General features: G+C 50.5%; 1 protein-coding gene across 1 annotated transcript; it reads left to right on the top strand.

Annotated features, from left to right (window-relative positions):
• Window positions 1-1,931: 1,931 nt before the first annotated feature.
• On the top strand, window positions 1,932-15,094 carry LOC129827403 (eukaryotic translation initiation factor 4E-binding protein 3-like). The gene is made up of 3 exons (XM_055888223.1): window positions 1,932-2,351; window positions 5,524-5,700; window positions 14,483-15,094. Exons 1-3 carry the CDS (start codon window positions 2,219-2,221, stop codon window positions 14,509-14,511), a joined length of 339 nt encoding a protein of 112 aa, XP_055744198.1. The 5' UTR covers window positions 1,932-2,218; the 3' UTR covers window positions 14,512-15,094.
• The last annotated feature ends 608 nt before the right edge of the window (window positions 15,095-15,702 follow it).

Raw genomic sequence — 15,702 nt, forward strand, 5'->3', positions numbered from 1 at the left:
TGTGGCTAGCTGATACTTAAAATACCTATTCAGGCAATGTAAGATGTCAGTAAGATCAAAGCATAGGAACGCTCCCATTCTGTCACCACCACCCTTTGTCTTAAAGGCGGGTGGGATCAGGTTGGAACATTCTAGCCAATGAGAGGGCAGATATGTATGTGTGCGTGAACAAGACACAACTCCGAAGAAGTTGCGGAGATGCCATATGCGTCCACTTGTAACAACCTAAACATTACGAAACATCAGCAAATTAGCATCTAATCACATTTTTTTTTACCAAATCCGATACTCATAGACCGCTATACAAAAAGTCAGTTTTTATCGCCGTATTCTCGCGTGGACATATTGACGAGTGGAGCCTCACGCTTTGCCTCTTCCTCTCTGGCATCCAGTGATGCCAATTTAGCAACTTCAGACTACCCTGGCAACTTCTTTTTCAAACAGCACCTAGCAACAAATTTAGCTACTTTAAAACATTTATTTTGAACTTTTTGCAACTTTTAAAAAGTGACTCAAATGCTAAAATGCACGCATTTTCCCTCTAAATGACACAAAAACGATTTTCTCTGTCACACACTGTCCCAACACACGTGCCTGGGTGCATTGTGAGTGACGTCAGCAGCAGGCGCTCGTGCACAGGCAGCAGCAATTTGCGAATCATTGTTGGCTGACTGCAGCAGCAGAGGTACGGGTTCGACGAGCCAAACCCAATGAATATAGTTGGTCACGAATGTTTGATCTTGAACAGAACTTACAACATCAATCAAAATGTCTCAATCAAAATTGTACAGAAAAGAGTGGGAGTCTGTACCTGAACAAATGTCAAATCATCTTTTTTTGCCGAGATGGCCAGTCAATTTGAGTAACGTTATTGTGTATTCTACATAATGGCGCAGTTGTACGTTATCACGCAATGACATCACAACGTCATTTAGCAACTTTTAGCAACAAATCAACCTGCCTCTAGCAATTTACACTGAAAATCAGTTGGCCACACTGCTGGTATCGTGTAGTCACGTTGGTCATGTCCCACTAGATAAACAAGCTACTCACGTCTGGAGAAACGAACTACCTGGGATTTCCTTCTCCGTGATAAACAGATGATCTAATACTGTGGGAGCCTGACAGCTGGGGGTTTGGAGGAGCTAGGTGCCAAATTACAGACAGATTGATGTATGCCTGAGGCAACAAGGAGGATGTGAGGCATGCCAGGTCGTGTGTGTAATTAGTTCACCGTTTCAGGAACCGTGTGCACATTAGTTAACAGTTTGGGATGAAACTTCATGTCAGGCATTGTGTCCTTGTCGGCGGGCTGTGAGTTATGATGACCGTTCTGTTCAATGGGTCAGACGACCTCTGTCAAACAGTAGCACATTTCCTATTCCCATGACATGTATTGTAAAACAATCAATACTGTATACCAATTAAATATCTTTATCTCACTGGGGTGAGAAGTTTATTGTGCAGGCATGAATGTACAATATACCCAGCCTGTGTACATATTGTTAATCAGATCACATGTACACATGGGAATATGTTGTTCAGAGTGGTATCAATACACAGACGGATCCATTTAGTGATGTCATAACTTCAATGGCTGGGTTCACAGTCATATTCTGGTAGGTACATTATCAGAATGTGGTGAGTTGATGTAGATCAGTTCATTCTTGGTGTTGTTTCTGCAGTATAATGTATTTGCTTTTGCCATTGTTGTCAAGTAAAACAAGTTGGGACTTGTCTACACCATTGCTTCAGATTAGATTCACTGGATTATATCTGGATCAAAAGCATCATAAACCTCCGTTTGACGGCCCTACACTATGATCCACCCTTCACAGGCGGAGCTAGTATATGATTGACAGTCGCCCTTCGTCGTGGAGATCGTGTTCTTGCAATCACAACACGTCACATGACCAGAGTCACCCTGGCAGTTATTAAATGCACGCGAACACGTTCAACATCTCCCAGTTCCTCTCTCTAGCTGGATGACCTGACAGCAATACTTATCTGGCAGCAAAACCGTTCGCCTTGAACTGCAGTCGATTCCGTCTGTTTTATTTTGTTAGCAAATTTTAGCATAGTTTTAATTGTTGTGGATCTTGTTAGCAAATTACTTGGAGATTTTCTTTTTTGGTAAACAATTTAATTTGTAAGATCAGCCGATCTTCACACGAAGCATCTTTCTGCGGTTGATCAGAAGAACCCAAACAAACTCAGGATGACACACAACGCTCAGCAGGCGAAGAGTTGCCCCATCCCTACCCGGGTTCTTACCCTGAAAGACTGGTCTCAGCTCCCAGACTGCTACAGTCAGACTCCCGGGGGTACTCTCTTCTCCACAACGCCCGGGGGTAAGAGCACGGAGCCGGATGTTTTGCTTGTTTATGATCAACCACGTACAACACGTTTTGTACCAGGGATAAGTTAGCTAACTTTAGCCAGCAAAAAAAAAATACAGCTAGAAAATCAACGTTATGTTGTAGGAAAAGGGGATGTAAACTAGTTAGCTACGTGTCGAAGGTTGTGCAAGGAAATAACACGTTCACTTTATGTATAGCTGTTTTGAAACGTACATTTACTTACCCAAATCTTGTAACCACTCGTCTACCTTACTCAACTTTCAGTCTCATGACTCCAGTTTATTTTGGTCGTGCATAATACATGCGCAAATGAGTGCCACGCGCTTGTTAGCTGGCTACAACTAGTCTAGTTATCTTTCTGACTGTTTGACTTGTAGCGTACTGTGGTCCGTCTGTCTGTTTGACTCGCAGCATACTGTATGTACTGTGTTTGATGGAAATTGTGTATGCTTGCTATGTGATATTTTAAATGCAACTTCATTCACATTATTGCCTCCAGTCTTTTTAATACAGCGGTCACTCTTCCTTTACTGGAAAAGCTTTTCTTATTGACAGATGAAAATAAAAGATGCATTTTTCAGTGATGTGGGGGGAAAAAACAAGGTTTACTTGTTCAAGCCCATTGGTTCAACCTCATGGCTGCTTACGTGCAGTCTGTGCATAGAAGTCTGGTGGTACGATTCGGTACTGTCTGTTTACGACACACCGCTCAGACCTGTGCAAACTCGCTTACCAGATAGCTGGCTGCTGCAATTCCCATTCACAACAACACTCATGTAAGGTGCTATGTTGGGAACCAATTCCCAATTAAGTTTGACTGGGCCAAATGTAGCTTTACTTAGAGACTGATGTTTTGTTCTTTGGGATCTGCAACATATCAGAAAACCATGGCACATTATTTAAGCGAAGTAGCTGTGGAAAAAGTGGAAAAATACTGGTGGACAACTAGCTCCTCTTAAACTATGACCTATGGGTGGGCGGGGCCAGATTCAGGGCTGATTGGGGGAGGAGAGGAGACATCCCCTCTGTGTGACCCGCAGCTGCCCTGGTGCATTTCAGGAATACTGTAGGGAACATTGTGTTCCAGCCAAGTAGAGAGAGGTAGACTTTTTTTTTTTAAACTTTTTTTTCACCTTTATTTAACCCGGTAGGCTAGTTGAGAACATGTTCTCATTTACAACTGCGACCTGGCCAAGATAAAGCAAAGCAGTGTGACACAGACAACAACACAGAGTTACACATGGAGACTTGGAGCGAGGGAGAAAAAGGGGGAGGGATTGGGAAGCATAAATGGTGTGCAAATAGGCCTTTCTAAGAATGGTTGAAGTTAGGACATGTGGGAGGGATCCTGGGAGGGAGTGGTGGAATGTGTGGTTCAGCTGAGGAGAGCAGTGTAGTTTCAGGTCCTCTATGGATCCTTCACGACTCTGTGTTGTGGAAGGCATGGCCAGACCAGAACAACTTAGTTATGCACTTTAAGGAGTAGTTATAACATGGCTGTAACAGCTGTTACTGTCATTACACTGCTTATTGGGGATTCTTCATTGATGCCTTACAACAGATGGTCTAGAACAGTTTGACATTATGTCTCTAAAACCAGAAGTACATTTTATGCAACTATCTGCTGATGTGAGCACAACAAGCACATGATATGGAGAGACTCTTCCGGTCCCTCGGCCAATCATGTAACATCTCCACTCCCTGTTCTAATGTAATGAGGGATTGTGTTGTGCCATTGCCACAAAACAGAATGAGGCGCATTACATGGGATGTGGTACGTTTCCTGTGGACAAAGAGATTGGCCACAGAGCTGGGCCTCTCCTGCATAACTCATGGCCAGGGCACTATAGTTTAGTTGCTGGCTGGCCTGCTCTCTCTGCATAATTCTCCCTGATTTCCTGCCCCAATGTACCCTCGCGCGCATACACACACACACACACACACTCCTTCCCCTCCCCTTTTGTTCAGGACAGGGTGCTCAGCTGGCAGATGTTTCTCTAGTGTGTGTGGAAATAGAACTGCTAAAGTGCAGAATGGTTTTAACTCCAGCATGCTGTACTAATTCTAAATGGTGCACGGCCCCTCTCTGTGTAACCCTGTCCAGGGCAGACTTTACTAGTAGACACCAAAACATTGGATAATTCTCATCTAACGGCTGTTTATCAAATGTTCTGTCAGTCTGCTAATGAGTTTATCTAGTACACAGTGGTTCAGGTCAAACTTCAGTTCCTCAGCATGATATTTAGTATGATATAATATCTAACGGCGGTTTATCAATATTCCGTTGCAATTAAGGGATGACATCAGTCTGTCAGCAACCTGTTAGAGCCCAGTTGTTTACCAACCAGTCTCTACTGTAGACATGCCAACACTTTTTATGGAGTAGCAAGTCAACACTTCCTGTACATATGCCTAATAGTGTAGGGGAGGAGAAGATGATATTTGGTTCCAGAACAATCAAGGTGTTTGCCTCAACAACCTCCTCAACCAGGCAGCCTCAGGAATGGGGTATCACCACAGGATGCCTCGTCAGCCCCCCTAAGCAAACAGAATGTGGAGGAAACTCTGCTGGTGACCACAGCACACATCTGAATTGTACTACACGGTGCAGGCTACACAGTGCTCCTGAAGTGTACTACACGGTGCAGGCAACAGAGTTATGTGTGCTCTGGTCTGCCACTTCCTGGTTCTAGGATAACATGTTGCTGTGCTACACTTTCTTAGAACTGACTCACTACTGCCAACCCACCGACCACCCCTCCGTATGCGCCCTCTCGTTGGGCTGAAAACATGGTGTGTGTGTTTTGGAATGCATCCAACAGCCTTGACCCTGAGGACAGGGAGGGGTGGACTCTCAGTTCCTTCCAGATACATCCCTCCCTCTGCCCTGTCAGGGACTTACTACTCTTTTGTGTTGTTTTGACATTTCATGGCCTGTTTTCAAGGACCAGATTAGATAAATCAGGAACTAAAGCCTCCATTTTGTAGACCACTTAATGTTGTTGTCTTCACAACTAGTCTCTCTCTAACAGATGTATGGTACATGAGTCCATTTACACGGGTTTCACCACAATGCTTTGGTCAATATGGTGCAGCTCCCTTCACTGGCAAGTCAACTGACCCCCCCCCCCCCCCCCCCCCCCCCCCCCAATACCTCTGACAGGAACACGCATAATCTATGACAGGAAGTTCCTCCTGGACTGTCGGAACTCTCCCATCGCCCGTACCCCCCCCTGCTGCCTGCCGCAGATCCCTGGGGTGACGGTGCCCGCTCTGCACCCTCTGGGCAAACTACAGGAACTAAAAGAGGAGCTGGAGGAGGAGGAGAAGGACCTGGCAGGTAGGAGTATGCACACACTAGACATGCATACCTTTATTTAAAGATGGACTTAAAAAAATATATATATATATTTGCCTCCTATCACTTGACATGCTCCTATAAACTTGACGTTGGTGCTCATTGGTCCCTTTAGGCTACATCTAGGAAGAAACCATTGTTCTATAGTAAGTGATCAGGGCCCAGGACTTGGAAGGCTAGGTCCTGACTGACTTGTATTAGGTAGGCCTATTACATAACTTTGGGTCCAAGGCTGCAGTGGCTGAGTAACGCCCCACAAACACAACACAGACAGGAACAGCAGCAGGTGATAATGGCTGACAGGAACAGCAGCAGGTGATAATGGCTGACAGGAACAGCAGCAGGTGATAATGGCTGACAGGAACAGCAGCAGGTGATAATGGCTGACGGGAACAGCAGCAGGTGATAATGGCTGACAGGAACAGCAGCAGGTGATAATGGCTGACAGGAACAGCAGCAGGTGATAATGCCTGACAGGAACAGCAGCAGGTGATAATGCCTGACAGGAACAGCAGCAGGTGATAATGCCTGACAGGAACAGCAGCAGGTGATAATGCCTGACAGGAACAGCAGCAGGTGATAATGGCTGACAGGAACAGCAGCAGGTGATAATGCCTGACATGGTGTCAAGGATTTTGCACAATAACACAGATGTTGATACTGCGTACACACACACACACACGTCTGTTAAGAATATTTAACAAGATTACACTGTACACGCAAAAAGTTAGCCTACGTTTCACAAAGACGGGAATAAATTGGCAACAATGTGCATGGATAGCAGGCAACACTAGGTTCCATAACGACAAAGAACAAAGTCACGTACATGTCAACATTATCATGTAGGTGGTTGAATGGAAATAAAAAGTAGGGTAGAGCCTGCAGCAGGTTATACCAGTTTGTACGTACCACGTCCTCTTTGAGCTCCTCTGTGTGTGTGTGTGTACACGTTTTTACATGCAAGTTTGTCAGTGTGCACGTCTGTACAGAATGTGTGCGTGTTTACATACCGTACGCATCGCCATGTGTTTACATACCGTACGCATCGTCATGTGTTTATATACCGTACGCATCATGTCAAGTGGGGCGGCAGGTAGCCTAGTGGTTAGAGCGTTGGACTAGTAACCGAAAGGTTGCAAGATCGAATTCCCGAGGTGACAAGGTAAAAATCTGTCTTTCTGCCCCTGAACAAGGCAGTTAACCCACTGTTCCTCGGCCGTCATTGAAAATAAGAATTTGTTCTTAACTGACTTGCCTAGTTAAAATTAGGAATAAGGCTTTGATTTGAGATGGAAAAGGCGTTTAGACTATCTACCATTTTAAAAAGTCTTAAGGTATTACAAATGCCTCCGAACACAATACTGTTGAAGTAAATACCCCTGCTAACTATTATCAACACTTCTATTTACTTTTGGATATTTTAATGCCTGCAGTAAGTTTAAGAGACATTGCCTTGTGCCTTGATATCCTGTTATCAAAAACACAGATCTTCAAGATATTTTCTAATTTCCCTCATGAGGGAGGATAATGAAAGTAAAGGTAGACCTATCAATTAGTTATGGTGTTTTTACTAATATCAAGTTTGTTTATGAATTATTAAGTGATTAAAATTTAATTCTGTTACCAAATTGGTAACTGAATTTCTGCAACAGATTTGGTTATAATGGGTAATTATAGTAGTCACAAAGAACAGTTGGATTCACACATTTGGACTGTACAGCAGTCTGGAACTATTGTAATCAAAAGGAGAGACTTAGATTTCTTCAAAACAATCAAACTGTATTATTTAATTAGTGCAGTAATGGAGCTGGTTGGTAACCACCCCTGGAGGTGATCACTGAGAACTGAACCAGCTGGTCGGTAACCACCCCTGGAGGTGATCACTGAGAACTCAACCAGTTGGTCGGTAATCACCCCTGGAGGTGATCACTGAGAACTCAACCAGCTGGTCGGTAACCACCCCTGGAGGTGATCACTGAGAACTCAACCAGCTGGTTTTGGCCACAGCATTTTATAGCAAAGTCCATCCTCCAGTCTACATGACAGAACAACAGATGTATGGAATGAGTCACAAGGTAAACATTTGTATGAAAGATACTTATAATTCAGTGCCAGTGTCTGGCCCCCCAACTCCATCCTGGAGCCATCTCCCCCTGGTCCCCCAACTCCACACTGGAGCCATCTCCCCCTGGTCCCCCAACTCCACACTGGAGCCATCTCCCCCTGGTCCCCCAACTCCACACTGGAGCCATCTCCCCCTGGTCCCCCAACTCCACACTGGAGCCATCTCCCCCTGGTCCCCCAACTCCACACTGGAGCCATCTCCCCCTGGTCCCCCAACTCCACACTGGAGCCATCTCCCCCTGGTCCCCCAACTCCACACTGGAGCCATCTCCCCCTGGTCCCCCAACTCCACACTGGAGCCATCTCCCCCTGGTCCCCCAACTCCACACTGGAGCCATCTCCCCCTGGTCCCCCAACTCCACACTGGAGCCATCTCCCCCTGGTCCCCCAACTCCACACTGGAGCCATCTCCCCCTGGTCCCCCAACTCCACACTGGAGCCATCTCCCCCTGGTCCCCCAACTCCACACTGGAGCCATCTCCCCCTGGTCCCCCAACTCCACACTGGAGCCATCTCCCCCTGGTCCCCCAACTCCACACTGGAGCCATCTCCCCCTGGTCCCCCAACTCCACACTGGAGCCATCTCCCCCTGGTCCCCCAACTCCACACTGGAGCCATCTCCCCCTGGTCCCCCAACTCCACACTGGAGCCATCACCCCCTGGTCCCCCAACTCCACACTGGAGCCATCACCCCCTGGTCCCCCAACTCCACACTGGAGCCATCTCCCCCTGGTCCCCCAACTCCACACTGGAGCCATCTCCCCCTGGTCCCCCAACTCCACACTGGAGCCATCTCCCCCTGGTCCCCCAACTCCACACTGGAGCCATCTCCCCCTGGTCCCCCAACTCCACACTGGAGCCATCTCCCCCTGGTCCCCCAACTCCACACTGGAGCCATCTCCCCCTGGTCCCCCAACTCCACACTGGAGCCATCTCCCCCTGGTCCCCCAACTCCACACTGGAGCCATCTCCCCCTGGTCCCCCAACTCCACACTGGAGCCATTTCCCCCTGGTCCCCCAACTCCACACTGGAGCCATCTCCCCCTGGTCCCCCAACTCCACACTGGAGCCATCTCCCCCTGGTCCCCCAACTCCACACTGGAGCCATCTCCCCCTGGTCCCCCAACTCCACACTGGAGCCATCTCCCCCTGGTCCCCCAACTCCACACTGGAGCCATCTCCCCCTGGTCCCCCAACTCCACACTGGAGCCATCTCCCCCTGGTCCCCCAACTCCACACTGGAGCCATCTCCCCCTGGTCCCCCAACTCCACACTGGAGCCATCTCCCCCTGGTCCCCCAACTCCACACTGGAGCCATCTCCCCCTGGTCCCCCAACTCCACCCTGGAGCCATCTCCCCCTGGTCCCCCAACTCCACCCTGGAGCCATCTCCCCCTGGTCCCCCAACTCCACCCTGGAGCCATCTCCCCCTGGTCCCCCAACTCCACCCTGGAGCCATCTCCCCCTGGTCCCCCAACTCCACCCTGGAGCCATCTCCCCCTGGTCCCCCAACTCCACCCTGGAGCCATCTCCCCCTGGTCCCCCAACTCCACCCTGGAGCCATCTCCCCCTGGTCCCCCAACTCCACCCTGGAGCCATCTCCCCCTGGTCCCCCAACTCCACCCTGGAGCCATCTCCCCCTGGTCCCCCAGCTCCACCCTGGAGCCATCTCCCCCTGGTCCCCCAGCTCCACCCTGGAGCCATCTCCCCCTGGTCCCCCAGCTCCACCCTGGAGCCATCTCCCCCTGGTCCCCCAGCTCCACCCTGGAGCCATCTCCCCCTGGTCCCCCAGCTCCACCCTGGAGCCATCTCCCCCTGGTCCCCCAGCTCCACCCTGGAGCCATCTCCCCCTGGTCCCCCAGCTCCACCCTGGAGCCATCTCCCCCTGGTCCCCCAGCTCCACCCTGGAGCCATCTCCCCCTGGTCCCCCAGCTCCACCCTGGAGCCATCTCCCCCTGGTCCCCCAGCTCCACCCTGGAGCCATCTCCCCCTGGTCCCCCAGCTCCACCCTGGAGCCATCTCCCCCTGGTCCCCCAGCTCCACCCTGGAGCCATCTCCCCCTGGTCCCCCAGCTCCACCCTGGAGCCATCTCCCCCTGGTCCCCCAGCTCCACCCTGGAGCCATCTCCCCCTGGTCCCCCAGCTCCACCCTGGAGCCATCTCCCCCTGGTCCCCCAGCTCCACCCTGGAGCCATCTCCCCCTGGTCCCCCAGCTCCACCCTGGAGCCATCTCCCCCTGGTCCCCCAGCTCCACCCTGGAGCCATCTCCCCCTGGTCCCCCAGCTCCACCCTGGAGCCATCTCCCCCTGGTCCCCCAGCTCCACCCTGGAGCCATCTCCCCCTGGTCCCCCAGCTCCACCCTGGAGCCATCTCCCCCTGGTCCCCCAGCTCCACCCTGGAGCCATCTCCCCCTGGTCCCCCAGCTCCACCCTGGAGCCATCTCCCCCTGGTCCCCCAGCTCCACCCTGGAGCCATCTCCCCCTGGTCCCCCAGCTCCACCCTGGAGCCATCTCCCCCTGGTCCCCCAGCTCCACCCTGGAGCCATCTCCCCCTGGTCCCCCAGCTCCACCCTGGAGCCATCTCCCCCTGGTCCCCCAGCTCCACCCTGGAGCCATCTCCCCCTGGTCCCCCAGCTCCACCCTGGAGCCATCTCCCCCTGGTCCCCCAGCTCCACCCTGGAGCCATCTCCCCCTGGTCCCCCAGCTCCACCCTGGAGCCATCTCCCCCTGGTCCCCCAGCTCCACCCTGGAGCCATCTCCCCCTGGTCCCCCAGCTCCACCCTGGAGCCATCTCCCCCTGGTCCCCCAGCTCCACCCTGGAGCCATCTCCCCCTGGTCCCCCAGCTCCACCCTGGAGCCATCTCCCCCTGGTCCCCCAGCTCCACCCTGGAGCCATCTCCCCCTGGTCCCCCAGCTCCACCCTGGAGCCATCTCCCCCTGGTCCCCCAGCTCCACCCTGGAGCCATCTCCCCCTGGTCCCCCAGCTCCACCCTGGAGCCATCTCCCCCTGGTCCCCCAGCTCCACCCTGGAGCCATCTCCCCCTGGTCCCCCAGCTCCACCCTGGAGCCATCTCCCCCTGGTCCCCCAGCTCCACCCTGGAGCCATCTCCCCCTGGTCCCCCAGCTCCACCCTGGAGCCATCTCCCCCTGGTCCCCCAGCTCCACCCTGGAGCCATCTCCCCCTGGTCCCCCAGCTCCACCCTGGAGCCATCTCCCCCTGGTCCCCCAGCTCCACCCTGGAGCCATCTCCCCCTGGTCCCCCAGCTCCACCCTGGAGCCATCTCCCCCTGGTCCCCCAGCTCCACCCTGGAGCCATCTCCCCCTGGTCCCCCAGCTCCACCCTGGAGCCATCTCCCCCTGGTCCCCCAGCTCCACCCTGGAGCCATCTCCCCCTGGTCCCCCAGCTCCACCCTGGAGCCATCTCCCCCTGGTCCCCCAGCTCCACCCTGGAGCCATCTCCCCCTGGTCCCCCAGCTCCACCCTGGAGCCATCTCCCCCTGGTCCCCCAGCTCCACCCTGGAGCCATCTCCCCCTGGTCCCCCAGCTCCACCCTGGAGCCATCTCCCCCTGGTCCCCCAGCTCCACCCTGGAGCCATCTCCCCCTGGTCCCCCAGCTCCACCCTGGAGCCATCTCCCCCTGGTCCCCCAGCTCCACCCTGGAGCCATCTCCCCCTGGTCCCCCAGCTCCACCCTGGAGCCATCTCCCCCTGGTCCCCCAGCTCCACCCTGGAGCCATCTCCCCCTGGTCCCCCAGCTCCACCCTGGAGCCATCTCCCCCTGGTCCCCCAGCTCCACCCTGGAGCCATCTCCCCCTGGTCCCCCAGCTCCACCCTGGAGCCATCTCCCCCTGGTCCCCCAGCTCCACCCTGGAGCCATCTCCCCCTGGTCCCCCAGCTCCACCCTGGAGCCATCTCCCCCTGGTCCCCCAGCTCCACCCTGGAGCCATCTCCCCCTGGTCCCCCAGCTCCACCCTGGAGCCATCTCCCCCTGGTCCCCCAACTCCACCCTGGAGCCATCTCCCCCTGGTCCCCCAACTCCACCCTGGAGCCATCTCCCCCTGGTCCCCCAACTCCACACTGGAGCCATCTCCAGAGTACAGTAAAGTAGTGCATAGTTCTGTAGAGTACAGTAGTGCATAGTGCTGTAGAGGACAGTAGTGCATAGTGCTGTAGAGTACAGTAGTGCATAGTGCTGTAGCGCTGTAGAGTGCAGTAGCGCTGTAGAGTGCAGTAGTGCTGTAGAGTGCAGTAGTGCAGTAGAGTGCAGTAGCGCTGTAGAGTGCAGTAGTGCAGTAGAGTGCAGTAGCGCTGTAGAGTGCAGTAGCGCTGTAGAGTGCAGTAGCGCTGTAGAGTGCAGTAGCGCTGTAGAGTGCAGTAGCGCTGTAGAGTGCAGTAGCGCTGTAGAGTGCAGTAGTGCTGTAGAGTGCAGTAGTGCTGTAGAGTGCAGTAGTGCTGTAGAGTGCAGTAGTGCAGTAGAGTGCAGTAGTGCAGTAGAGTGCAGTAGTGCAGTAGTGCAGTAGTGCAGTAGTGCAGTAGTGCAGTAGTGCAGTAGAGTGCAGTAGAGTGCAGTAGAGTGCAGTAGAGTGCAGTAGAGTGCAGTAGAGTGCAGTAGAGTGCAGTAGAGTGCAGTAGAGTGCAGTAGAGCTGTAGAGTGCAGTAGCGCTGTAGAGTGCAGTAGCGCTGTAGAGTGCAGTAGTGCAGTAGAGTGCAGTAGTGCAGTAGTGCAGTAGAGTGCAGTAGAGTGCAGTAGAGTGCAGTAGAGTGCAGTAGAGTGCAGTAGAGTGCAGTAGAGTGCAGTAGAGTGCAGTAGAGTGCAGTAGAGTGCAGTAGAGTGCTGTAGAGTGCTGTAGAGTGCTGTAGAGTGCTGTAGAGTGCAGTAGAGTGCAGTAGAGTGCAGTAGTGCTGTAGAGTGCTGTAGAGTGCTGTAGAGTGCTGTAGAGTGCTGTAGAGTGCTGTAGAGTGCAGTAGAGTGCAGTAGAGTGCAGTAGTGCTGTAGAGTGCAGTAGTGCTGTAGAGTGCAGTAGTGCTGTAGAGTGCTGTAGAGTGCAGTAGTGTGCAGTAGAGTGCAGTAGAGTGCAGTAGAGTGCAGTAGAGTGCAGTAGAGTGCAGTAGAGTGCAGTAGAGTGCAGTAGAGTGCAGTAGAGTGCAGTAGAGTGCAGTAGAGTGCAGTAGAGTGCAGTAGAGTGCTGTAGAGTACAGTAGTGCATAGTTCTGTAGAGTACAGTAGTGCATAGTTCTGTAGAGTACAGTAGTGCATAGTTCTGTAGAGTACAGTAGTGCATAGTTCTGTAGAGTACAGTAGTGCATAGTTCTGTAGAGTACAGTAGTGCATAGTTCTGTAGAGTACAGTAAAGAAAAGTAGTGTAGTTCAGTATAGATTTGGTCTTGTTAAGGGGCAGAGCTCATGTAAAATAATAGAGTAATACCCAAATATGCAAAAGAGGATATTGCATATTCCTACTGTTTTTGTGTACCTATTTAGGATGCATCACCATGAAGAGAATGACCTTCATTTCCATAATTAGGCATTTCTGTGTAGTACAGATCAGGGACCCATAATGTGATTTTAACACCGCAATTACGTTACCGGGTGTTAACCCACTTCACCTACTGTAGTTCAATAACCCAAATCTATATTTTTTCAAACTCTGATGTCATAGCTGACACCCTATTCTTTCTGCAGACTTCGTTGAGTTTTTGGAAAATGTGGACACAAACTGAGGGAGATTTTACTGTAAATCTGTTACCAAACTTTTCATCTGCACAGTTCTTCCAGTAAATGTGTTTTTGTAAAATGTTCTGTTTAAATTGTTAAAAGTAGCATAAAGGTGTATGGTTTGTTAAACTTGAAATCAATGGATTTTGTTTGGCATCGATTTCTCACTTAAAATGTGAGTCTCGGCGCAAATCCTTTACCGTGGAATTGCCCATAGAACATTGTATAATGTTCTCCTATCCAAACTGCAACTATCTCTGTGTATCTTATCTGTTACTTGGCTGTAGATATCTCTACTATCAGCTGGCTATCGTTGTCATAGGGTACGGTTTTGTTTTGGCGGGTGAAGACACACACTGTACTCTGATGGTGAGCTGTAGGCTAGTTAAGTAGAGAGAGAGGGACAGGGAGAAGGGGAGAGAGCTAGAGATAAACAGAAAGAGGGGGGTCAGAGAGAAAGAAAGCAATAGGATTGTGGATGGTGTGCCTTCTCCACCAGTCATCTCGTAACCAATAGCAGATGCAGTCAAACCTCTGACCACACCAGGTCACACCCTCTCTGCTGTTGAAACAACAAGCTCTATTTAACTGGTTATCTAGTGTCCTTGTGCTGGCCTGACCTCAACTAACTCAGCACAGATAACCAACCTGATACTTAATGACACTGTCTGCAACTAGTGCCCCCCCAGACAGACAGAGGGGTTAAGAGGAGGGGTGTGTGGATTGGGTTAGGGGATTGTGTCTGCTCTGGGAGATTTGTCTCCTGTCTGGAGTTGACAAAAACACGACATTGATAAGAAACATGAACACAACACTGTCCCCCCCCAGTGAATCCATTATTATGGGTGTGGTTAGGACTTAGTGTACCGATACCACTAACGACTGTTTTGTTAATGTCTCTCTTTTCTCTCCTCTCTCTCCCTCCTAGATGACAGCCAGTTTGAGATGGACATCTGAGCAGTAGCTCGTTGCCTCCTGTGGAGAGAGCGGTTGTATCTTCTGTTCAGTTCTGACGTCTGATTGGTCCTTTACGACCAGCATGCGTCACATATTCACCTTCTTCAACATCCTTTTTTAAACTTTTTTTTTTAGGAAACTCCCCAAAAGAGAAAGGAGTTATGTTGATCCCTGAGTTAGAAAGACATGAAGCACCTGTGTATTAATCGCATAATACTTCAATGGTTGCAGGGTTGGAAGAAGCAATACGTTGTAACTTTGTTGGACAGTTTTTGATTTGTACAGAAGTCTACGGTACTTTTTATTTTTTTAAAGGAGGGAAATGTTCAAGATTTTACATTAAACATACAGGGACGGCGGGATTGGTTGTGACGGCAGAGTTGCTGCGTTGTTTTTAAAAAACAATAACACTCTATTTTGGAGGGGCTGCTGGGCCTATGAGGGGGTCATCCTGTCTGAGCCTGGCAAAAGGTTAAAGGTTCGGGGTGACTGTTGGACAGGCTCCTACATGCGTCTGTCTGTGGAGGAGGAATTGAAATGTATCAACGTTCAAAATAAATAAACAAAAAGGCCAAAACCTCAACTTGAGTTCTGTCATGTTATTGTTGTTGCCTCATGCTTCCTCATGTGGTTCCTATTTTAAAACTATGCCAGAAAGCCATGTCTATGTACTGCAAGTTTACCATGCCATTGCTTACTCTATATATATATATATATATATATATATATATATATATTATACACACACACATAAAATAATCTGGTGTGCTCTCTTAAATCAAAGGATTTATGGCCAAACATGTCATTGACATTGCCTTTCTGAAATTAAGAAATGCTCTACTTGCTACTGCTGGTTGGCTTTCATTTTCAGATGTAAATAGACACCCATCACTGTGCTTCTAGTATGTAACGTATGCATGTTCAAATTACTAGTCTGTTGCCCCAGCATGTTCAAATTACTAGTCTGTTGCCCCAGCATGTTCAAATTACTAGTCTGTTGCCCCAGCATGTTCAAATTACTAGTCTGTTGCCCCAGCATGTTCAAATTACTAGTCTGTTGCCCCAGCATGTTCAAATTACTAGTCTGTTGCCCCAGCATGTTCAAATTACTAGTCTGTTGCCCCAGCATGTTCAAATTACTAGTCTGTTGCCCCAGCATGTTCAAATTACTAGTCTGTTGCCCCAGCATGT

This window comes from Salvelinus fontinalis, chromosome 29, assembly GCF_029448725.1.
Source record: "Salvelinus fontinalis isolate EN_2023a chromosome 29, ASM2944872v1, whole genome shotgun sequence".
Classification (NCBI taxonomy): domain Eukaryota; kingdom Metazoa; phylum Chordata; class Actinopteri; order Salmoniformes; family Salmonidae; genus Salvelinus; species Salvelinus fontinalis.

Coding starts and splice junctions, on each gene's coding strand:
- LOC129827403 (XM_055888223.1), top strand. CDS start 2,219: ATGACACACAACGCTCAGCAGGCGAAGAGTTGCCCCATCCCTACCCGG. Junction 2,352..5,523: donor CTTCTCCACAACGCCCGGGG/GTAAGAGCACGG, acceptor TACCTCTGACAG/GAACACGCATAATCTATGAC. Junction 5,701..14,482: donor GGAGGAGAAGGACCTGGCAG/GTAGGAGTATGC, acceptor TCTCCCTCCTAG/ATGACAGCCAGTTTGAGATG.